Source organism: Argiope bruennichi, chromosome 10 (assembly GCF_947563725.1).
Source record: "Argiope bruennichi chromosome 10, qqArgBrue1.1, whole genome shotgun sequence".
NCBI classification, from domain to species: Eukaryota; Metazoa; Arthropoda; class Arachnida; order Araneae; family Araneidae; genus Argiope; species Argiope bruennichi.
This window is the reverse complement of record NC_079160.1, coordinates 36016479-36042109: the sequence shown is the minus strand read 5'-3', so window position 1 is coordinate 36042109 and position 25631 is coordinate 36016479. Positions and strand designations below refer to the sequence as shown.

General features: G+C 28.1%; 2 protein-coding genes across 6 annotated transcripts in view; one reads left to right on the top strand and one right to left on the bottom strand.

The window, feature by feature from the left end:
* Positions 1-25631, top strand: part of LOC129989483 (neprilysin-1-like) — a 459015-nt gene that overhangs the window by 334302 nt on the left and 99082 nt on the right. The window lies entirely within an intron of this gene.
* The window catches only part of LOC129989480 (uncharacterized), a 99584-nt gene continuing 83137 nt past the window's right edge, over positions 9185-25631 (bottom strand). For all 5 annotated transcript variants that reach the window (XM_056098049.1, XM_056098047.1, XM_056098051.1 and 2 more), the window contains 5 exons: positions 17756-24158; positions 16533-16742; positions 14052-14275; positions 11924-12002; positions 9185-9796 (listed from right to left, as the gene is read on the bottom strand). In XM_056098049.1, coding sequence (XP_055954024.1) covers positions 9593-9796; positions 11924-12002; positions 14052-14275; positions 16533-16742; positions 17756-24127 — 7089 coding nt within the window. In that variant the 5' untranslated portion in view covers positions 24128-24158 and the 3' untranslated portion in view covers positions 9185-9592. The remainder of the gene's footprint in view (positions 9797-11923; positions 12003-14051; positions 14276-16532; positions 16743-17755; positions 24159-25631) is intronic.

The following is a 25631-nucleotide window of genomic DNA, read 5'->3' as shown; positions in this document are numbered from 1 at the left end:
CTTTCTAATAAAATAAAAACAAGGAAGTAACTTCATTAATCCACAAATTTGAGAGTAATACTTTTGGAATGTCAAAAATGTGATATATTTTTAAAATATTATAAATTAGAATTAACACAGGACACGTAATTAGGAATTTCAGTTGTGTTTTTTTGTTGTTGTTGTTTTTTTTTTTTTTTACTGCTTACTAATCGCCGTTGGCGACTAACTGCTCCACTGAGAGCATCGATTATATTGCATTTCAGTCAAATCTCTAATGCATGAATTGATTTTAATTGTTCTCTCAACAAAGTAATTTTCAATATCAAATTTTGTTCGATATTTAAACAACTTTATTTCAGCTTTATATCCTTACATTTGTTATGGTTGTTTTGTTATGAACTTCCATAATGGAGTCAAATCACATGATGTAAGAAAATCATCATCGTCATTCAATTCCAATATCTCTTCTATACAACACTTTCTTTGTCAAGCCAAATGAATAGAGATCTCCAAACTAAAGCATTTCTGCCAATTTTACTTCATTAAAAGTGCACATCTGACAGGTTGTTAACTGGAAAAAACAGATAATAACTGCTGCCTAACAAATAAATAATATCATAGAGAGCTTCGTTAAAAAAATTATAAAAATTTGATGAAATTAAATAAAGTAAATATTCATAGTATTACCAAAGAATATAAAATGATAAACAGTACCTCTATTCTTTTAATTTCAATAATGGAAAAAATTATATAATAAAATGTTTGTAGTAAGAATGAAAACGGTTTAAATTTCATTGCAACAATAAAGAGTATTGCAGCAAACTAAATATGATTTTTTTGAGAGTGTCAAAATTAAGGAGAAGTTTGAATGGCACACAAAATAGAATTTTAATTTTTTTTTTTTTTTTTTTTTTTAATTTCAAAATGTGTAAAAATTATTTTTACACTGTAATATTTCAAGAAATTTTCAAAAATTACTTAATTTTTAGTTAATCAAAATTACCAAAAAAAATCTCCGATGTACTCATTTTTATCCTACAAAGTATGTTTGTGCCAAATTTGGTAGCGTTAATTCCATCGATCTGTTCTGTAGATTGTTGACTCGCATGCTCATAGGCGCATATTTTCCTTTATTATTAGTACAGATTTATTTTTATTTACGCAATTTCCTAGGTAGGGCGGAAACGGGTATTGACATTTATGCTGTAACTAATTTTAAGAAAATATAATATTAGTTTGTGCCAAATTTGGTAGCTTTAATTCCAGCAATCTGTTCTGTAGATTGTTAACCCGCATGCTCATAGGCGCATATTTTAATTTATTATTAGTACAGTTATTTTTAGTTACGCAATTTCTTAATGGTTGGGTTGGGCTGGTATCGACATTTATGCTGTAGCTAATTTTAAGAAAATATAACATTAGAATTTTTTACTATTTTTATAACAGTGGTACCGTAATATCTCTATTTATGATGTTGGTGCTTGTTTGCATAACTACTTCAGATTATTTGCCCGCTTCTTTCAAATGGAAACAACTGCAAAAACAAACCAATTTTTTAAGACGGTAGCAAACACCACCTCTACTATTTTTCCCCAGAGCAGCCAGTACATTTTTCTTGTGTTTTATCTTGGGAATATCGTTGTGTGAGTTCCCTAAAGCCAAGCGCGAAGCCTTACAAGCGAAAGCAGATATCACGTGACCAGAAGCAGCCAGGCCTAGGAGAGTAAAACAAGAAGCTGTAGGATTTAGCGTTCAAGCCGGAAAAATGAGGAGCACTAGCAAAGCGAAAACGTTACAATATTTCATGAGGCCTTACTCTTGGGAATTTCTTTTATCTCTGCTACCAAACTTCTTGCATATAAATAATTCAAATTTTTTAAGGCAGTTGAATAGTCTAGGGTTTCTGAGTTCGAATACATCAGCAGAATAATTAATTAAACGTAGAATATGTTTACAGATGAGTTAATAGGCTAAAATGAATACTCAAGTTTATATGATTCATTTTATTTTCAACTAGCCGTTTTTGGCAACTAGCTGGTCACCCAGGAATATTGTTTAAATAATGTTAATTTTCTAGTTTATATTGACTAAAATTAATACTCAAATTTCTATCATTCATTTTATTTGGTACAAGCCGTCTTTGACGATTAGCTGATCCCCCAGGAGTATTGTTTATATAATGTTTAATTTCTAATATTGTTCACATAATGTTAATATTCTAGTTTAGACATTATTTGATATCAGTTAAATTTCTTTTGCCTAAGTTGTCCATGAAACACACAACAAAGTTTTTTTTTTCTTAAATATTACATTGTCATAGATATAATACCGTGTAATTTTAACAGCTTCACAATTGTTCTATTTAATTGATATTATGTACATAAGCCTTTTTAACAAAATCGAATTAAAAATAACGCCCTTAAAAATAGATGTTCCCGGGTAATTTTAAATTGTATATTATATTTTACAATCAGGTAATAAGTTAACGGAGCAGATAATTCGCAGAATCCTTGTTCTTCAGCATTCAACAACGGAAAAAAATCACGCTATTAAATATTTTATTAAACAATGAAAACGATTTAAATTTCATTGCAGCAGTAAAATATTTTGTTGAAAATTATCAAACAAAATATTTTTGAAAAATTAATAAAATTCAGAAAAGACTGTGCAGCAATTACAGTGATATCAATGAAATAAAAAAAAATTGTTTTAACTTGAAAACAGTTTAAAAGGTAATATTTTCTGACAAAAATCGTGAGAAAATGCTAAAATCTTGCTTAATTTTTAATTAATTAAAATTTCTAAAAAAAATTATTAACTTCCAAAATATATCTATGCCAAATTTGTTAATTTTTCGGTTTAAATGTTTATGCCGTAGAGCCTCAACATGCACTCATACATTTTCTCCGTCATTATAAAATATTGATAAATCATTATTATAAATGTTATGAAATCTTGAAATCAGTTTTTCACAAAAGCATTACCAGATGGCGCCACTTACATAATCAAAATTTAAGTCACTGTTAATTAAGATCTTAAAATACTAAACTAATACATTGTCATCGAGTATACAAACTTTCATAGTACTGAGATGTGTAAGCATTATTTTTGAAAGCAGAGAAGACAGTTTCGAAGATAGTGAAGACACTTTCATTTTTAAATTCGCTTTAATCTATCCCGGGAAGGCATAGTTTATTTACAAGAGGCGCGGACAAAGCACGTCCGCTCACAGCAACAGATTAGGCAAGAGAAGACAGAAATAAATTATTCCTGGACTTATATAACATGAGATATCGATAGGGAAAATATTTTTTCACAGTACTAATATACTATTAAGATTGTGATGGGGATTTCTGACACATGTCAATCAGAAGCAAGAGATCAGGGATCTTTTAGTGGAATTTGTTTATATCAGCGCTATTTTATCCCTTGACTTGGAGTGTGGGAACGTATCGGTCTTTAGCCTATTCAGCAATTTTACAAAGCTTCTGTTGAATTAATTAGATAGAAAAAATGGAATGGGATCAGGAAATAAGAGAATATTTTAGAATGAAGTTAATATGGGCTGAATAGAGCGAAAAATTAAGAAATTAATTAAGTTTAAATTAGATTTTAAAATATCACTACACACACACAAAGACATACACACATATATATATTCTATTACTCCCTGTATCTTTAAGTATCATATTTAGGACCATATAATTAAGCACAATATCACATTTCATATCCTTTCTAACCGAGCACTCTAACAATATTGTCCATCAAAAAAGAAAAAAAGCTTAAAATTCTAGTTTACATTTTTGTGCCCAGTTTCTGATATCGTGTTTTTAGCTTTGCACTTGATTTTCTGTTCCTGACGAAGCTTCAGCAGTTTCAAGTTAGTAAGAAAAATTCTAGAATATTTACTAGGTTTCATTTAAAAAGAAAATAAAAACTTTCGTGCTATATTCCTTTAACAATTTGTTCAGTACAAAAATTTGTTTCATTCGTGGATAACAGCAGACTTCTCAAGTAAAGTTATCTTTTTCCCCTCAAAAAAAATTTTTACTGCAACTTTTTCTATTAATCATCGTTCTTTTTCCTTTTGAAAGATTGCTTTAAAAAGTTTTTACCTCAAACGAGAACGAATTAACGATGTAAAAAAGTTTTCACCAAACGATTTTTTATTCTCTGTTTAAAGAAATATTCCAAAATGTTTCCTTTTTTTATTTATTTATCTACCATCATTACAGTTTTTATATTACTTTTTTTTTTTTTTTTTACGAACTAGAAACCAATTTTATATTTCCGAAAATTATTCTCTTTTTTAATCTTTTGTTTTAACAACTTTGGATTAATTCAAACTCTCTCTGATTATTTAGATAATCGCACATGAATATTTTTTCTTCTAAAAATGGATTGCCTCAAGCGAAATATAAATGAACTGAAACAATTTTTGTTTAATATTCAGCTTCTCTTTTCGTTTTAAGTTTTAGTTAATGTATCTGATTCAGTACTTCAAAACCTTGATTAAAAAGAGCTTCCTAATTTAAAAATTTAGATTGTTTTTTTATTTGTAATGTTTTTTGGAAATGTACAGTTTTTTTTTTTTTTATGAATTCGTTTTTAGTTCTAATCTCAAAAGTGAAGTGATAAAATATGTTTATTTTATTCATTTCTTTTTTTTATTTTAACTTTTTTTTCCATTATTAGAATACACAATCATCAAAAAACATTTTATTTAACTATCCCGTATATGAAATATACAAAGAAAAAAAGTATAACCATTTATCAAAAAGTTCCTTTTCCTAGATTTGATGCATTTTAATGTTCGAAACTCTCCGATTCCGCAAATCTCATTTTTCTAATGATGTCTCCTTGTCACTCGGTTTGTCTGTCTGTCTGCGAACCCGATAACTCAAACATGAAACGATCCATGTCCGTGTTCTTACAAACATGATAACTCAAATAATTAAATGAATAAATAATGGATGAAATTTAGATTATGATTTTATGACGGGGATTGTTGACATATATCAAACGTGGGACCAAATTTATCTGCATGTTAATCAGCTGTCAGTATATAGATTTGCGTATATACAAACACAATAAGTTAGATAAATGAAATTTGGAATTGGGCCTTGATATCAAAATTAAAGATTCATCAGTTCGGAGACTTTGAAAAAAAGCACTTTTTGTAATAACTTTATTCTCTTCAATGCTTAACGAAGCTGAACTTAAAACATGCCATATTGTTTCAATATACAAGAAAATGGAAGAGAGCGCATTAAAGCTGTCTTTTTTTATTTACTTTTTTTTTTGTTGTTTTTAAGAGTACCTACTTATTTTACTTAGATATCTTACTGTTTGTTATTTGTTCTTCTGAGATTTAAATGTTTCAAAATATGTTTCAACTGATTTGATGCATTGCACAATTTCAGAAAATAGTAGTGCTATAAAAAAAAAAAATTAAACTAGATGATTAAGATTGACGAAATTTGATATATGCAACACTAAATCTTGTATGTTTTTATCAAATTTGGAAAGAAATCCATTCAAAGTTCACTCAGTTTACTCTAAGATGCTACCCTTTAAAAATAATCAACGCAAAGACCATAAAACGTTAAATGTTGGGCAGATGTACAGAGGTTTAGCATCAAAAATGTAGAGCCATATCAAATTTGGTGCAAAATTTGTTGTGTTTGTTAGCAAAATTTGAAGCTATCGAACTGTGCTTTCACACGCGTATAAACGCTGTAATTATAAACAATACTTACATTAATGTAATTTAGTATGCGATTTCGTGTCTACAATCGAAGTTTTATGTCAAATTTTAATTTCAATCGGTCTCCAAAAAAGTGCAAAATGCTTAATCGATTTTCTTTACTATACTTCAGATTTAAAATGCTTATATGAAGGATTTTAAAAATAAAAATCTGAGTACCCCGTAGCATTTATATCCTTGCCTAAGGTTCAAAATTCTATGTGAAAATGATGGAGAATACTTTTAATCATGAGGTATGCTAAAATTTTTGGAAGACACTTCTGTTAGTTTGGAATAATGATGTCTGTACACGTTTCGGCCTCGATATGTATCGTTCTATGCACATATGAACTGCCTCGTCAACTAATGCAAATTAAGATTATCTTAAATCAGAAATTATACGACTAAAATAGCAGTAACAAAACATACCTCAGCTATATACACTTGTAATCTTAGGTTTACGGCTAAATTATTAATACATCACAAAGTTAATGATAAGGTTTTAAATAACCATTGTGCTTTGACCTAAATTGAAATATATAATCTGTACAAAAAAATCACAATCTGTAAAAAATGTTGTTTTGCAATCAACAAAATGTAAAAGTCTGTCTGTAAAAAAAAAAAAAAAAAAAAATCCGATCTATTCACTTATTTTTCCTTAATCATGGCTTTGTAATATACATGAGAGCCAGGGAGCATAGGTTCCTCACTCCAGCCCTCCCTGAAATTATATCACATACTCTTCAATAAAAATATTAATCCACCGCTCTAATTCTCATCTAAGAACAATTGCAGATTCCGACTCACTCGCTAATACCGTAGTGCTCAGATTTTTATTTTCAAATTTCGCACATGAACATTTTTTGCTTCGAAATAAGATGAAAAAAAACCGAGTATGCATTTTAGAAGTCTTTTTGTTGACCAACTAAAAACAAAATTTGACACACAATTACATTTTTGGCAACAAGAATAATACATGCCGAATTTCACCTAAGTCACTGCTTTTTTTAGATATAATGTTTACATGCATACATATGTACAATTCAACAGTGTTCTTCAAAATTTGAAACAGACCTACACTTTAGATGCTAATTCTATATACCAAATTTTTTCTCCATAATTCTTTGTGTTTTGTAATTATCATGTTTACGTGTACTCGGATAACTAGATTTCCAATGAATTGATTCAATTCAAAATTCGATAGTAATTAAAAAAATTTAGTAGTTCATTCGTTTTTTGAGTTATTGTATTTACAAACAGACAGACATAATTCCAAAAATTGTTTTTCGAGATAGCTGAGAGAAACCTGAAACATGGAAAGTTTGTCAAAATTTCTTCCCCTCCCCCCGTATATTTTATATACAAAAAAAGTTTTAAAAAAAATTTAAAAAAAACGGTTGTTGCCATTATACATAAAATATTTTTCTGTTTCATAACATTAATAAGATCAATTGAACATCTACTGTTACGTTATTCTAAGGATTTTGTAAGACAACCGGTGAACCTTTAATTTAAAGCATATACAGATTGATTCAAAAATACCTGGGAAATATGTGATGACCAGCAAAAGGAGGAATGAGATATGCACTTTTTTAAATGGAAAGTATAGAAATTGCACATAATAGTGGTCAAGAGTGCTTTTAGTTCTGTGCACTATCTGATGGGATGAAACAATTCCTTGACAAAAGAAAAAATCATTGAGTACCCCCCCCTCCCTTAATTCACATTAAAGGAATAAACTATTAAATCTGATGAAAATTTAGATCTAAAACTGTTAATGTCAGGAAATGCTTCAAATCTTTACTAGTGTGTGTCAATTCATTCACCACTATCACATTTTAATTTTGATTGTAAAGTATTTACTGCAAAAAACTGAATATTATGATCATGGCTTTACATTTTATCAGTAGGTGTAAAACATGTACATCTCAATACAAAACCTGTTGATTTTCATGCTCTCTAAATACATTTACATTTTTACTAAAATTCATTTACGGATTCGAAAACCCTCTGTGCATGCGTTCATTTGATCAAAAAGGGATGCTAACATTTAATAATAATGTAAAATCAGATTATTTGTGGACTTCAAAAGCATAACAACTGCAGCTGACGTAATTTGGTAGGGGAAAAGATATTAATTCATGATTAAATATTTTAGAGCAATTTTTATTTACAGTAAGTGGCCTAAACATTACATTTTGATGAATAAATGGAATTCTGTTCTTAAAATTTGATAATTAAATTTTTTAAGTGTTTATTTGATCTTTTTGAAATTAAAAGTAGATAATCTTGATTACTTTCAATGATATTATATAAAATAGTTTTTGTGCATGCCTGAAAGCTTTTCTGCCACTTGCACTAATCATATAAGCAATACACAAGTTTGAATTAAAATAATATAGTAAGGTCAGAAATGATATGACATCACATCACAAATATAAAACATGCTTATACTAAAATTTTAGAATTCTTGTTGCAATTAAAGTTTTAACTTCAGAATCCAGCAATGAAGATTTTTTTAAATGTATTTAAATGATTAACATAATTGATAACATAGCGATTAATGCAATGATTTTTAAACTCTATTTTTCTTTATTGTGATATAAAAATATAGACAGAAAATAAGAGGAATATATAACACAAAGAACTGAGTAATGTAACATTTCTAAAATAACGGTACGAATTACATGTCTTTAAAAAGTCAATGTTTAAAAATATTTTCCTGGGAAGGAATTAAGGCTAAGTTAAACAAAATATGTCAGTGAAATTTTTAGAAACCATTAATCAAGGTAAACCAACTAGACGGCCGATAATATGGAAAATTATCAAAAATTATCTTAAATTCATTACACTTTTCCCAACTGATAATCATGCCAATTTGAACTTTGTAAGAAAATCTACTTATAAATAAAAACAGAATTTATCAAACTAGCGTAAATTAGAAAAATTAAGTGAAAAAAGAAAGAAGAAATTCATAAAACATTTAAAACTTTATATTTCTTTCTTTAATAGAAGAGATTCCTCCTGAAAATGGTCCCCTCCATACACTGCAAAATTTTGTAGGTGAAAAAATAATATTTCATTTTTATTTAAAATCCCTGAACTAGAGTGCTTTAAAAATACACAATTTAATGATTTCTCCCATTTAGGAATAAAAATGAAAAACATTAGTTCATGATGCCAAATGGTGAAACAAATTACTGAGCATTTGGGATCATGAACTGAAGTTACTAATTAATAAACAAAACAATTAAATGTGTTTATTTATAATATACATCTATCATGCTAATGCTTTTATAGACCCAATTTTTTAAAAAATAAATTCACTTACAGTTGGTTACTCAAATTAAAAACCCTATAGTATTTCTTTCTTTACAGAAAAGAAAAAATGTTTCCATTCCATTCCGTAAATGTATACTGTGAAATAAGAAATATGACAATTAACCTTCAAAAAATAGACATTTATTGTATTTCAGTGCAGTGCTTAAGAGCGAAAGAATTGCATAGATTGTGTCTTACAATTACTCAAGATAATCATAGCAAAATGATGTAACATTTGATTTAATGTCAATTATTATAAAAGAGTATTTAGAAATATTATTAAACAAAGAAAATATGACAAAAATCACTCAAGAAACATAACCAAAATTCATTCCATTACATAACTTTCATAAATCGTAGACAACGTAGAATTTGATAAATGCAAATATTCATGCAATAAATGCACAAAATGATCAAGAGGAAAAACATTACAACTGGCTGAATTATATATTCAAAAATAAAATTAGAAAAATGATTCAGTGTCCCATCTTGAAGCAATTAAAACAGAAATTTTAATAAAAACTAACAAAAAAGATGGGGTTTCTAATTTCTCGCAATTTGATTTTGGGGGCAATATGGAAGATGATCATAAACCTCTAGCCCTGTTGGAAAAATTCTCAAACACAACCAACAAAAATGGGTATTGCAATTTACACACTCTAAATGATTACAGCCACTTTCTTTTTCAATCAAAGTATGGCAAGATGGGCATTGCTTTCTCATATCTCTATCCTCCTGCATCCATAACTAAAAAAAAAAAAAAAAATTATATTTCATGAAATTTAAATGAAATGATTAAACAGACTAAATACATCAATACTACATACTCAATAAATGACTAACTAAATACTTCTAATGAAAATTGGGATTTTTTTTTCAAACAAATATAAAACGGTTCACCATCTCTGTGACTAAAATTCATCAAAAAGAATCTTTTGATAATTTTGCTTAAAATGTTAATGCCTCAAGTTTATAGGACAAAAAGAGTTTGAGGATATGAATGTATAAAAATTTAATTTCATAACCCCCCCCCATTTGGAAAGTATGCATTTATATTAAAGAGTTCAGAAATTCACCCCATGATTTGAGTAGGCATCTTTTGTACAAGAAAACATTACTTACTACTACACTTCAGAAATTTTTATTATTATCTAACAACCAAAAATTCCCTTAATTTTTTTAGCTGCTATATTTTACCTATTAGAAGCTTAATAACACACACATTATATATATAGGTTATTTTGTTGGAACAGAAGGCAGGTTCAAAGACGTTGAAGAGACATGTTATATTTTAAAATTAATTTTAATAATTTCGTGAAAGCATAATTATTTACAAGCAGACACGGACAAGGCACCTCCGCCACAGTGCGGCACAAAAGCAGAAGTAAGAAAAAGTGTGAAACAAATGATCACTAGTCTTATATAACATAGGATTTCCAGCCACATGCCAATGGAATACATATGTTGACCTTTGACAAGGGCAATGAATAGGATCACTTTCATTTAATACGTAGAAGTGATTGTGAAGTAACTTTTACACAGCTTCATACGTGAAATGATATCAGGAAACAAGCGAAAACTTTAGAATCACCCCGATATGGGCCAAATTAGGCAAAAAAATTTAGGAAATTAATTTGAATTAAATTAGATATTAAAATATCATTACATACATATATTTATCTATCTATATATATATGCAGGAAATATTTTATTAAATATAAGTTAAATGTAACCAATATTCATGGCAAACAGTTCTTTACTACATCATTTAGAGCATTTATATTTCGGAAGAAAAGAATATTTGAAAATATCAGGAGCATTCTCCCCGCAACTTTCTTGCATAGTACATGAAAATTGTTATGTATTACAAAAATTGAATAAGCATGTAAAAAAATATACTTTCTTTTAACAAGTCCCCCCCCCTAATTTCATAGGGATCAATCATAGTACACATGCCAAATTTCATTAAAAAAACAGGCCATACAAATATGGGTGAAAACATACAAAACAAAGTAGTAAAATCTGCATTCTCTATTTTTCTCTAACCATTAAATATTCATTTAATAAATTAATACATTTTCAATTGAATCCTAGGATTTCCAGTTTTTATGTGTCAATTAAGAACAATTTATGTAAATTAATTGAAATACTTTATGTCCTGAAACAGGGCTTCACAATATATCTGATATGACTTCAATTCAGATTACACATGAAAATGCTGGTGTGACAGAAAATCAGATGAGCATTTTCTCAAATTCTTCAACATTAATTAGTAGATAAGTTTATTTACTACAAAGGGACAAACATCATAATTTTGAAACATAGTGAAAAAGTTTAATTTATCAGATAAAAAGGACAATAAATACAAAAAAGAAAAAAAAATCATCAAAATTTGCAAAATAATTAGTGTATTTTAGTTTTTGTAGCTAATGCTTTATTTTTGGATTATCAAACAGGAAAGCTTTAAGAAATGCTCTAGAACTTAATAAAAAACCCACACATCATAAAAAATTTCCAAATTTTTCTGATGTGCTATTGCCTATGTACATTAGAGTAAATTACAGAAGATATATCTTTTATTATGTGAAAGAGTAAAATAACTTTCATTAAATAATATTACAAAAAAAAACAATTAAACAATTAGAAATTGGTTAATAATTTGACAATTTATCTTTCTTCTTTAGTTAGATGGACTGCCAAAATTTACAATACAAAAATTATTAAAAATAATATATGCTTCAGATTAATCATTAGTAATGATTAATCTTAAATAATGTTTTTTATTCACATAAATTAATAATATTTTTTTTAAATGCTTTCAAATTAAATAATTTATAATAATAAGATTAAAGAGTTAAGATATTAAATATATACCTTTGTTTGAAAATATTCATCCCCATCACTTTTCTGGAAAAACTCGCAAGACATTCCATAATGGTATAGTGATTTACATCTAAAATTATTAAGTGAGTTGATTAATGTCTTTATATTAAAAAATTTTTAAAAATACCATTAAGTTATAAGGTATATGAACAAGGAGCTGACAAAAAATTTTAAAAAGTTTTAGCATTGATTATGTCAATCGAAAATACCAATTTACAAAAAGCTTTGGTTATTTTGAAAATAATCATTATAAATCAAAATTAAATCAATGAATTTTTAAAAAAATGACTAAAAATCATTCATAAAAAAACTATATTTATAGAATGAAATTTTAAATATAATTTCCTAAATGCAGTTAAATGATCGATCAAAACTCTTATTTTGATATACATCTATTTGTGACATAAAATCAATAAATTTTAGAAAAAAATTATTATGCTTTATGAATTATCTTAGAAAAATTACATTAATTATAAATCTATAATACATAAAACCAGAATAAAGGAATTTCATTTAATGTTTTTGTTATATTTTATATATTAAAAATATTTAAAATTTTCCCCTTAATATATAGTTTATTTTTCTTAATTTTAAAAGATAATTTTTATAAATATGAGCATTTAAATTTTTTTTAAATAAAAATGTAAACCTTTATCACATAATTTTAAAGCAGCTCTATACATAATTGAAATTAATAATCAATTTCTGAAATTAAATTCTTTTATTAACTAATTAAAAATAATTATTGGAAATAATCTACATTTTGCTTGGCAGTTTTGAAATTCCTCACAACTAAAAAAAAGCAAATAAAGTTCATTAATTTCCCGAGAATCAAACTGAAATTATATTTAAAAATACTTAATATAAAACAAAATACACCAATGGCATAATTATTCTCAAAATGACTCATTTTCATTGCGGTTAAAGCAACAGAATTATAATCTTGTAATGTAGTGTGAGACAAATATGAATAAATGACTCCAGGGTTTAACAATTTTTTCTAGTACCAATATTAATAAGAGTAAATTTAAATTGTTGGTAAGAAGTCTGTTGGCTGGAAGGGCATCAAAGCTTCTGGAACTTCTAATATACTGACTTTTTAACAATAACTGATACCAAAGTCAAAAATTATCAATATGAATTTTTTTTTAAATTTTCCTGATAAAATATCAACAATAAACTATAACAATATTAAATATTTAATTTCATAATAATTCACATCAATTTACAATTACTTCAGTACTTAATTACCTTTCAATGTGACATTTTCCCCCTCCTTAGGGGGAATGCAACAACAGTAAAAAAAAAGCACTAAATAATTTGTTTTTAATGTATTTAGCCAATAATTGAAATTAACCTTTCAAATCAAGGAGATAAAGTAATAATTTTCAGTTAACTGCAAAATTATTTTTTAAATATTTTAACTGGGAAGTTCTAAATGCTGTAATAGCAAGGAGTTAAGTCAGCACAAGTTTTTTAAAAAGGGCATTTTCAATTAATTTGAAACATTTAATCTCTAACAAAATAGCTAGGCATATCAATATTGAAAACTAATAATTTTTGACAAAAATAAAATTATTTCATGCAGTATTTTAGAATGGACATGTTTTGTGTACATTATAAGTCAGGGAGGAAAATTCTTTAGCAGTTATTTGTAATTAAATGTTTAAATAGTTAGCTCATATATGAATAATAAATTCCATATAATTATTTACTATAAGAAAAGTAAATAGGGCAACATATTTATTTAACTTTTACTGGCTTCACTTACCTGCCCAAAGTGATATACAGAGCATAGAAGAAGCTAGCAGGGAAAATTCACTAACCATATTTGTTACAACATAAAAATTATTGTGCCATATAACATGCATACAAACATTCAGAAAAATTATAGAGCAATATATGATAATAAGATTAAGACAATATATAACATATTTTTCACATTGCAATTAAGAATTAAAAATTAGATCACCTGATTACTTTAGCAAACAATAAATAAATTTGTACTGATCACGATCCTCTGACCCAAGAGAACTATATCTCAAAATGTAATGTTTGCAACATGCATATCTCTAATAGTGTTTAAGGGAAAAAAGAAAAAAGGAACAAAAAAACTCACTGTGTACAAATCACATTCCTACAGCCAACACAAAACTGCCCCGTTTTCGAAGAGGACATTCTGTGCACTCTATTACAATCTGGAGATGGGCAATACACAATCTCATTAGGATTTTGTGTGACATGATAATGAAGAGCAGCTTTATAGAAATTCTTCTTAGTATCTTCAGAAGCATAGGATAAAAGCTTTTTTATATCAACTAAATAAAATTTCTTCCCACAATCCTGCAAAATTAGATGAATAAATTACATATCATAGAAAAAAAAAATTTTTAAAGGGATAAATTAATACAAAAAAAAAAAAAACCTCATAGATCATTTGAATACTACAAAAATTAAAATACTGAACAAATTTTTTTCAAATTTTACTCTTAAATATTTTGAAGCATAATTAATTGTTACAATACAAAAGTAATTATTATTATTATTATGGTTAATACAATTTTATATATTATTTTATCTTTATTGTTATCATTCCTTCTGAATGAAAATATTATAGATATTTTAAATTGGAGCTGTCATTCAAACAATTTAATTAAATGTAATAGTTTTTTTTATACATTGAAAATTGTTAATAACTTACAAGGAAAAAAAAATAGCATCCAGAATTTTTTTTTTTTTAAATTGTTTGCAGTCTTAAATCTTAAGATTTAAAATATTGTTTGGTGTAGCTGATATTTCCTTTTTAAATGCAATAAAAGTAACAGATAATAAAAAGATTTTGAGAATTATAATACATAAAATCTTCAATACTTTTACATTGAAAATATTAGCTATAAAATTATTCCATTTAAATTTTATAAATATCAATTTATATATAACACTGATTTAAGATAAAATAAAAATTACACCTCAAAAAGAAACATTATGCATGAGAATAATATAAAATGTTATTAACAGAGACATCTGAATAGATTTTTTTGTGCAGAAAAAAATAAGTTTAATTTAAGTTGCAATTTACTATTTTGATATGGACACGTTTTTTTATCACAATGGTACAAAAAGAATTATTTATCATCAGAAAAGGGTGTGTATGAGGATAGGGAAGTATATTTAACACTAAAAGAAAAGTTTATTTCTTATCTAATCTTGATAGTAACCTTTATAAATTTTCAAGTGCAGAAAAGAGCAATTATTTCAAAATAATAATAATAACAACAAAAAAAATCGTATTTTTATTAATGTTTTCCACAAAAAAATATTAAAAATACTTTAATATCAATTGTACTTTCAACATTTATCAGAGGGATTGGATTAATGGATAAAAAGATAACTTGCAGTCACTGTACTTTAATTTTGCTAGTATAAAATACAATATTACTCATATCCAAAATATTTTATCAGTAGTTCATTTGAAATAAATAAATCAATCACATTCATTTGTTTTAGAATCTATTTAGGATACCCGATTCAGAAGAAAATATCCAATTTTATCTTGTTTGAATATCAAATTAAATAACACAATAAATTTACCTGAAAATTTGTTCATACTTACATGAACTTAAATAAAATGAAAATAAATCCTGAGTAATTTTTCGAAAAGACTATTTCTCCTTATTCTGAAAAGTATGTTTTTCTACTTTACAAGACAGCATATAAAATGCAGATTAATTATACAAAATATTGCAATTAAAATTGCTAAACCTCTAGAATACTTTCTCTTTATATCAGCCAAGTCCCAGGCTTACTCAACAATCTTAGGATTAAGCCAAAATCATAGTAATAATCTTTATTATACTTTAGCATCTTAGTTGCTCGAAGACTGAATCTCACTAAAATAAAGAAGTACCCATCTGACTATTTCCTTATCTTTTAAAATGCATCACTGCATTTTCATTATAATTGTTTTGAACTAATAGCCAATGTTTATTGTCTCAAAAATAAAAAAAAAAAATTCATAAATCTTAATTTTTTCCTTATGGCAGTATAGATGCTATAAATATAGATACTTTTACTTTCAGGCTGATAAGCATAATGCAATATAAAGCCCCTTAACATTTCATGCTCATTGTATCATAAAATGCAAAATACATAGATTTACACTAATAGTAGACATCGCAAATAAGTAACCCCACTTTCAATGCAGAGTGAAACAAATATTTTCTTCCAAAGAATTGAAATGGTGAGAACATATTGTCTGCTAAAATTCCTCTTGATAAACCAGTACTGTGTCAATCTGGTTTCTCGCAGTATTCTACCATTCTTAGAATTAAAAGGAGCATTAAAAAGAACGTTAAGTGTTGTCTTGCTAGTGTCAGTGACAATACAAACAATAAATTATTGCTTCAATTTTTTTATATATAATCTTCTATTTAATATTGTATATTTTCTGCAATAAATACAGTGGGTTAGTTGTTGTTTTTCTTTAAAACAAACTTCCTAATCCAGTGCTTTTGTTAATCAAGCAATCCTCTTATCCGATGTCTGACGAATTACTAAAACTACTGCATTATTAAAAAGTAAACAGAAAATATTGACAAACCTGTTTTATGCAACACAAAGGTATAGTCTTTGATTCCAATTGTAATACAAGGCAAGCTTTGCAAAATGCATGTCCACAGTTTTCCAGTCGATGATAATCAAATGTTACAGGATCCAAGCATATGGCACAGATTTCCTTATCTGCATCTGGTTTGGCCTCCAGATTTTGGTCATAAAGTTCAGAACAGATTTTTTCTAGAAAATGCTCAACCTATATATAAAAAGGACTAATAATGAAATTCTTGCATATATAAATATTTTAATTACTATTAGATTAAAATGAATAAATGCCTGAAGTGTGATGAAAAACAAATTACTTATTCCAAGTTATACGGGAAAATTATTCTATGAGCTAATGTAGAATGCTTTATAATAATGAAACAAGAATAGAATGAATGAAGTAACACAAAAGAAATGAAGTAACATTTATAAATATATAGATTTAATACGAATAGTGATTCCTTCTTTTGTTATTATTCTCCTATAACTTAATAGTGATTTACACTCTATTTTGTAACTTTTGTTTTCAAGTTAACTATAAATCTTATTAGAGTTTCGTTGCTTGAAATAAAATTATAATCTAAAAAGTAGCCTTCACATTACATTTACCCTCATTTGGATTGTTTAAAAAAATTGTTTCCTTTATTTATAATGATTAAAATTAATCATATATATATATAATATACACAATATTACACCAAAATTTAAATTGATTTAAATTTAATTTTATTCTCCTCGGAATTTAATTATTTTCCATCAATACTAAAGGAACAGAAGCTATCAAATTCAATTATTGCAAGAAGTAATAGCCCAATCGATCCCCCATCTCTCCCAACATTGCTAAAATCTAAAAGCATGCTCATGAATTAAATATATATTAAGTAAGACCAATATTTAGACAAGGATTCACAAAATAAATTTTACAAAAAATTGAATATGATCAGAATGTTTTTCTTCTTTTCTTTAACTAAGAATTTGCTTTGACATTCTAAATCAAAAGGTACCTATACTGGCTTTCTATATAAGCATGCAATTTTAGGATAACAAAATACATATTAATCGAATAAATTACTTTAAACAAATCAATTAAAATAGAATAGGAACATTAATAGGCAATGACATTTCAGCTTTATAATTAGGAATAAAATTATTTTGATGTAAAAAAATTTCAAAAATTTTTATATTAATAAAAATAAAATAAGATTATTAAAAATTATTGCTCACCTTATCCAGATAGGTTCGTGTTCCTTCAAGAATTAACTTACCATCTTCAGTTTTGGCTGATTTTAAATTGAATTCATAACGTAAACCTCCTAAATCCAAGCCAAATTTAGAATACAAATTCTTTAAAAATCCAGCAGGTGTCTCACTTAAGTTGAATACTACCTTTTTAGATAGAATTTTTTTTGTTACTAGAGAACAAATTTCATTATAGGCTTTCAAACGGTTTTCTAGTGAACCAAAAATAGATATTTGTTTTCGAGTACTATCTAAAACTACTGCTGTGTTTGTGTTTCTTTCAATGTTTTTCATTTCTTTCTCTGAATTAGCTGTAAACAAACAGTTGTACTTTTCATTAAAACAATTTAAGATTTTTCCTGTAAGCAACTGTATAATTTCAAAATGAATATCAAATAGTTTCTGCATGCCCGTACATGAAATTCCAATATCTACAACAGAATTTTGTGGAATCTTTCTAATAAAAATTTTAGCTCCTTTAGATTTTTTTTCTATCCGCTGAATTTCTTCTTTTATAGCTTCAAATATCTGGACTTTACACTGCAAATGAGATTCCTTAATTATTTTTATTTGTAGAGGAACAGAGTCAATTTTAGCTTTACCATCCAAATCTTTGAAAGCTTTAACACCTTCATCCCAATTCTTAAAATATACAATTGCAGTCCAAAAGTTACTGCTAGGATTTGGATACTTTAAATCAATCACAGTATTTGTACTAAATAGCTTCTTGAGTTCACCCTTGGTATACTCCATTTCTTTTTCTGTGACACGTGGAACTCTCTTGCGCATCACATGAATATTTCTAATTTTTATTAAATCTGGTAGCTTTTTGTGTAATTCTTTTTTTATCATTTCCTCATCAACAAAATTCGGTAAATTTTTCATATCTAGTACTTTTTCAGAATTTGAAGGGGTGAATTGCACATAATTATCTCCTATATAAAAAGATGATGATGTTAAACCTCCAGAAGCAGTTATACAATCAGATTCAGAATAGAACTCAACCCAACCTCTACCAATAGCAGGAGAGCGATACCATTTTATTTCCATTCTATACATTGGCATAGGTTCTTCACTATCTGCAGGCACATGAGCATTAGCTTTCACTCTCAGGCCTTTCTGCTGACTGAGAGCAAGCATAGCTTTCTGTGCACTTGACACTTTTACATAGGTTGCAGAAATGCGGCATGAATTTTTCCCTATATCAGTAACCTGCAACAGCTGCAGAGGTCCAAAACTTTTTAATGATTCTTCAACCTTTTTAAATTGCAACTTTAGCAAATGTTCAACAACCACTTCTTTGAATTCCCCAGGCATTATGATATCACTTATTAAACCTCCAGCTCCGAGGCAAAAGAAAGAAAAACTATCTTTTATTTCCACAGTTTCTTCTTCGTTTTTCATATCCTCATGGGCTTCCTCCACCATTTCATATATAAAGCGAGCTACGGTCTCATGATACTTTTTTAACAAATAAATAACTATCACACCCTTATCTACACGAACATCAATTTGAAAATTCTTGCAATGAGTAAGTCTCTCTACAAGTGATTCTAAATTGTTGATTTTTGTTCCCCTTTTGCCAAGAATGTACCTAATTAAGACTGACTCCCCAAAGGGACCTAATGTTTTTGGAATAAGTTGAAGTCCTTTCAAGGAATCTGGATGCAACTGAAATGTACCTTCAAGGACTGCTTGTTTAATGGTCTCTTCTTTAATAGGCATCACATCAAGAAGAAAATTTCGAGTAGTTTGCATGAAAGCACTATAAACAAGAAAGCTGGGCAAATCTGTCTTAAGATAACTCAAAGAAGAGGATGGATGAATAAATAAGGATTCAGTGAAATGAGGTGAAAAGTAGCCCAGTTTAGGATGTCCAGAATATGTACACAAATTTTCTGAGAAGCAATTAAATACTATTCTTTCAAACTGAGATTTAAAAGCACAATTATTATAACGTCTGCTTACACGAATGCCAAGTTCTTGGTGAAGAGAAATCAAAACTTCCTGAATTGATTTTGTAGCAGAATTTAAAGCTTTAGAATTCACATAATTTTTCACACACCAATTGTACCTTTCAGGTCTTGCTATTTCAAGCCAACGTTTATAAACTTCTAAATATGTGCACAGATCACCATCTTCTTGACAAAATACCCTTTTTTTCTCATCGGCAATATCTTTTATATCCTCAGTTCTGAAAAATAATCTTCCGGCTTCATTTAAAAGAGCAGCTATTATTATAGTTTCATAACCTATTTCAGCTTTTATACCTTCTAAAATAAGCTTTGCTAAATGTGGTTCAGTTGGGATCTCTACCACTTTCTTCCCTAGTTCTGTTAGACTAAATCCCTGCTTGTTCTCTTTTATTAGACCTAAATGTTCTAAGGATTCAAGAGATTTTATAAGTGCTTCCTTTGGAGGGGGTTCGACAAAACTGAATATTCTTGGTTCCAAACCGAACTGGTAAAGTTTAAGAACAGCTTTTTGAAGATTAGTTCTTAAAATTTCAGGTTTTGATGAGGATTCCATTTCTTCATAATTTCTTTTGCTGTACATACGATAACAAACACCAGGTTGGGTACGTCCTGCTCTACCTTTGCGCTGTTCTGCAGAGCTCTTATTGATAAAGTCCACTAATAAGCAACTTTTGTTCTTTTCTGGATAATAAACCATTTCTTTTGCCCTTCCACTATCAATAACATACTTGATGCCTGGAATTGTTAATGAAGTTTCAGCGGCATTTGTTGCAAATATTACTTTTCGCTTACCCTGACTGGCCTGAAAAACAAGAAGCTGTTCTTGTAAATCACATTTACCATGTAAACACAAAAGTTCAGGAAGATCTGGTTCTGGGCACCAATCTTTAAACATCATTATGGCTTCATCAATTTCTCCAGGTGATGTTAGGAATACCAATATACTACCATCAGATTCTTCTTGGTGAATTTTCAAAGCAGTTCTTACACATTCCTTGACATAATCATCTCCAACCTCAACATCTTTTTGTAACCAAACTACTTCTACTGGGTAAGTTCTTCCAGGAACTTCGATAACTTTGGTTTGATGTTCACCAAAGTGTTGAACAAATAAGGATGGATCTATAGTAGCTGATGTTACAATAAGTCTAAGATCAAGTCTTTCACTTATACAATCTTTTAGCATTCCAAGTACTAGATCTGTATAAAGAGTTCTTTCATGAGCTTCATCTATAATAACACAAGATATTCCACGCAATTTTCTATTACGCAAGAGCTTTTTTAATAATGCATAGTCAGTCATGTATATAATTTTAGTATTATTATCATACTTCTTCTCTGTACCTATATCATAACCAACCAGTTTACCAACAGCAGTTCCTATCTGTCCACAAACAAAATTTGCAACACTGACTGCTGCTATTTTACGTGGCTGAGTACAAATTATGGTACCTCTATCAGCGAATGAAGACTGAAGAAGATATTCTGCTAATTGTGTAGTTTTGCCAGACCCCGTTTCTGCACTGATAACTAAAACTGAATATTCTCGAATTGAGTCGAGTAAATCTCCTTTTTTAGAATATACTGGCAAACATCGGCGAAATGAGTTGCATTCATAACTAAATATTTTTTTTAATTTACGGATAGCTAACGACACAGAGTAGGTAGGCAATTTTACTTGTGAATTCAATTTATCTTCCAAAACTCTTTTATCCTTGAAAGATTTTCTCCCTTCATCAAATTCTCTCTCTAACTTCAGCAATTCTCTCAAAGCTGCTCTTTCTTGACTTGTGAATTCAAAAAACTTTTCATCTTTTAAAATAAATTTTTCTTTTAAAGTTAAAGTTCCTTTTGTAGCAAATTTTTCATGCAAAGCTAATTTCTCCTCCAAAATATCCACAAATGCTTTGAAAACTTCTTGCATTTTTTCTAAGACATCCAGTTTTTCATTCAAGCTTAAGTACATTTCTTTGCTCTGTTTTTTATTTCTTACATTTTTTAAAGCTCTCAGTTCCTTCTGAACTTCAGAAATTTTACTTATGTGCTCTTGAACAAATTTTTGTGCAAAATCATTAAAATATTTCTTGCAATTTTGAAACATAGAAGCACTACAGTCACATGGTCTGGTTAAATGATGTTTTAATCGTGATGTAAGAGTTAAATGGAGGTCTCTTAGATTTTTTGTAGCATCTTTTTTCTTTTTAAGAATAGGAACAGCCTCCAAAGCATCAGATTTTCTCTCAAAATTCAAAACAAGAGATTCAGAAAATTTGCAACAAAATTCCAGAGTAAATCTGTTGTGTTTTAAGAAACCACGGAAAATTTCTGTCCAGTATTCTAAATCATCTGTTCTATCCGAAACATTAACAATTATAAAGAATCCAGACTCTTTAGCCTTCTTTATATTTGGACGAGACACATAGCTGTCCTTTTCATTGTCATTTCTTGCTACAAGAGTTGTTCTTGTATCAAATTTTAAATCCTTACAAATAGTTTCACTAGAATGATTTAAGCTCTTAGATGATAGTGACTTATTTTGATGATAAGATGAATTGTGATGAAGATTTTCATGAGGAATATGGTTAGAATCTGTGGAACTTTTAGGTGGTACAAAAGATTTATGTCTCTTTTTGTAAGAATCTGTTCGACTAATTTCTGGTTTATTAAGTGAATTGTGAGATGTTTCCACTATACAGTTGGTATCTCTACTATGAACACTATTTTGTTTAGTAAATTTTTCGTTAGAACTACTGTTCTCTTTCTTTCGATCAGGTACAGAATTTCCTGAACATGAAGGCAGATGCCTATCATAAGAGGTTTTAACAGAATCTTTTGGGTCTTTACATGAAGAAATAGGAACTTTATCTTTTTGTACATCAGTATCAGCTGTACAAATATCTTGTGAATTAATACATGAATTACTGAAAATACCCTTTTTACGACTGAAGCTTTTGTTGCCAGCACTGAACTGTCTGTTATGTTTTTTGGAATTGTTTTTTGATTCCTTCTGTGAGTTCACAGATTCTTCCGAATGTAAAGATTCATGCAATTCATCCTTTTCTACATCATTATTATATTGACTATTATTTTGCATGCTATTATATGACTTGCTGAAAGCCCCTTCTTTATAAGCGAAGTTCTTATCACAAGCACTATTTTGCCTGCTAAATGTTCTATTGGAATTGCTGTCTTTTTTATTTTGTAAATATGCAGGATGTCTGGAATGTATAGATAGATCCAAAGCTTCCTGAATATATTTCTCAGAGCTTTTAGATAGTGATGATGGTTGATCTTTTTCTTCATTATGATTACTACTACTACTATTTTGTGATTTCTTACAAGACTTCAATGGTTCTTCTCTGACACTAAAATTCCTACCACACTCATTGCCATTTCTATCAAATTTTTTATTACAACTGTTTTTTGCTTTATTTTGTATATGCCCAGGATCTCCAGATACCGAAGGTTGATGCAAATCTTTATGAGCAGAATTGACAGAATTATTTGAACTTTTAGATGATGACACAGAGGCATTACTTTTCTCTGTATCAATACCGACTTTAAGACAATTTTCTGAGTTATCATGTGATTCACTAGAAGTTCCTCGATTATGGCTAAAAGTCTGTTTATGAGAACTATTTTGTCGGCCAGATTTCATATTGGAACTTCTCCTATCATTTTGCAGATGAGCATGGTCTTCTGAATGTGAAGGTTGAAGAAAACCATTAGCAGCTTTAGAGCTTTTTTGTAATGAAGATCGATCATTTCTTACATCAATATCACATCTATTACTACTTTGAGAAATATTGGATGAATTATTGGAAGCTTCCTCCCTACAACTTAAGCTTTGACTAGAAGCACTACATTGCCTGTTAAAACTTTCAGGGAAATTGCTTTGTCCTCCATTTTGGAGGTGGGCATGGTTTTTTGAATGTGGAGGCACTTTTCCTGGCAATTTTTTATTTGTATCAGGATTACTCAATTCTAAAATATCTTTAATTTCAGGGTTTTTTGTCACATCAAACTCATCTGGAAATTTCTCATACAAATATGACACTACATTTGACACTTTATCTATATATTTTGATACTTTTTGACGATACCGAGGAGGCAAATCTTCAATCTCATCAGTATTGTATAATCCAGTTCCCACGAAATGATGTCTTTGAGAAGTGTAGCTTTCTAAATCTTGATACTGAACAGTTTCTTTAAAATCTCTGCTCTTTGATGAAAATGTCCTTGGCTTTTTTTCAAAATGCTTATAGTCATTTGGCTCAGAGTTAGTCAGTTGTGAATTTGCAGCTTCACCAGACTTGCTTGATGATGCATCTTCAGCATTTTTCGAAGAATACTTTCGGTTTCTAGATGATTTCGCCTCCATGATAATTAAGGTTCTTTTTCTCTCAGCAATTCTAGACCAAAAAGAGAGAAATCATTAAGTTTTTACAAGTATGTATATATATATAATGGTTATATTATTAAAGCCAATTCTTCCCAAAATATTTTGTAATAGATTTATAATCAATGTCCACTATTAATATTCGGCAAATAATCAAAATAAAAATTCAACATGGAAATTTAATTTGACAGTCTGCAGAATAATTATAAAATTAAGAATCATAGAACTTTTTTTTTCAAAAGAACTTTTTTGATTTTAATATAGCATGGTTCATTTTTTTTACACTGTTTTGATTAAAAGCATTCCACTAAGAAAATATTGATCACAGTAAATGTCTGAAAATGCAGAATTAACAAATTGTATTATATTTTCAGGATTTCATTTCATTTGTAACTACTTTGGTTAAACTAGTCTTTTTAGGCATTTCCCTAAATGTTAAAGTAAATAGATATTTAATTTAAAAAAATTTCAAGATTTGCAAATTATTGTTTTATTTTAAATATATATATATTTAAGTCTGATTTCATTAATTAATCACAGTTTTCAACGGTTTATTAAGCATGAATTTAGTTCAATAAAGTATCATAGAGAGTTTGTTTATTACACAGAGCATATTAACTGTAGTTGGGAATTTTATAAGATTTTAAATACTCTCTTAGTTTTCACTTATACATAACAAATTAACTGTTCTGGGTTTTTTTTTTTTTTTTTTTTTTTTTTTGTCCTTCCCTGTACTGTTCTTTTCAGAAAATTCAAATACTAAAGTTAAATACTTTTGGGAATTTTTTATCAATTAAATTACAGTGGATAGTCATTGTATTATGCAATAAATATAACAAACATATCCATGTTCCATGGCAGTTAATATGTATAACAGAATGGGGGGGGGGGGTGATTTCATCAATAAACAAAACTCTTTATAATATAAAAATATACAGCTTTAATAATATTATGAACTTTAGGGTACCCTAATTAAACTGCCTATACCTTTTAAACCCATAGGCACAAAAAAAAAGGTGAAAAATATTTTTTTTTCTTAAATATAGAACATTGAAAAATATTCAGAAAAATATTAAAATAATTTTAATATTTACTGGTAGATGACTGCTTTAACTCAATTAACTTATCATTCTGAAGTTATATAATAGCAAACAGAATTCCTAGTTTTGTTCAAGAGCCAGATGACAAGAACACAAATTAGCCCTCCCTCCCCCAGTCTACATCTTCCATAGTACACCAGGAGGAAGACTTTTGACATAATAGATTTAATGCATATATTGGAAAGTAGTTTAGATTCCCTGACCCTATAGCACTCCAATTAGAAAATCTGACCAAAAGAACATTTTAAGTAGTCATTATTAAGCATATTGTTTTCACGTTAAGTTTTAACATTTGATAAATCACTACATTTTTTTTTTCACATCTTGGAATTCATATCAAATGATTATCATTGTGAATACAGAACTGATACAATTTTATTACTTTA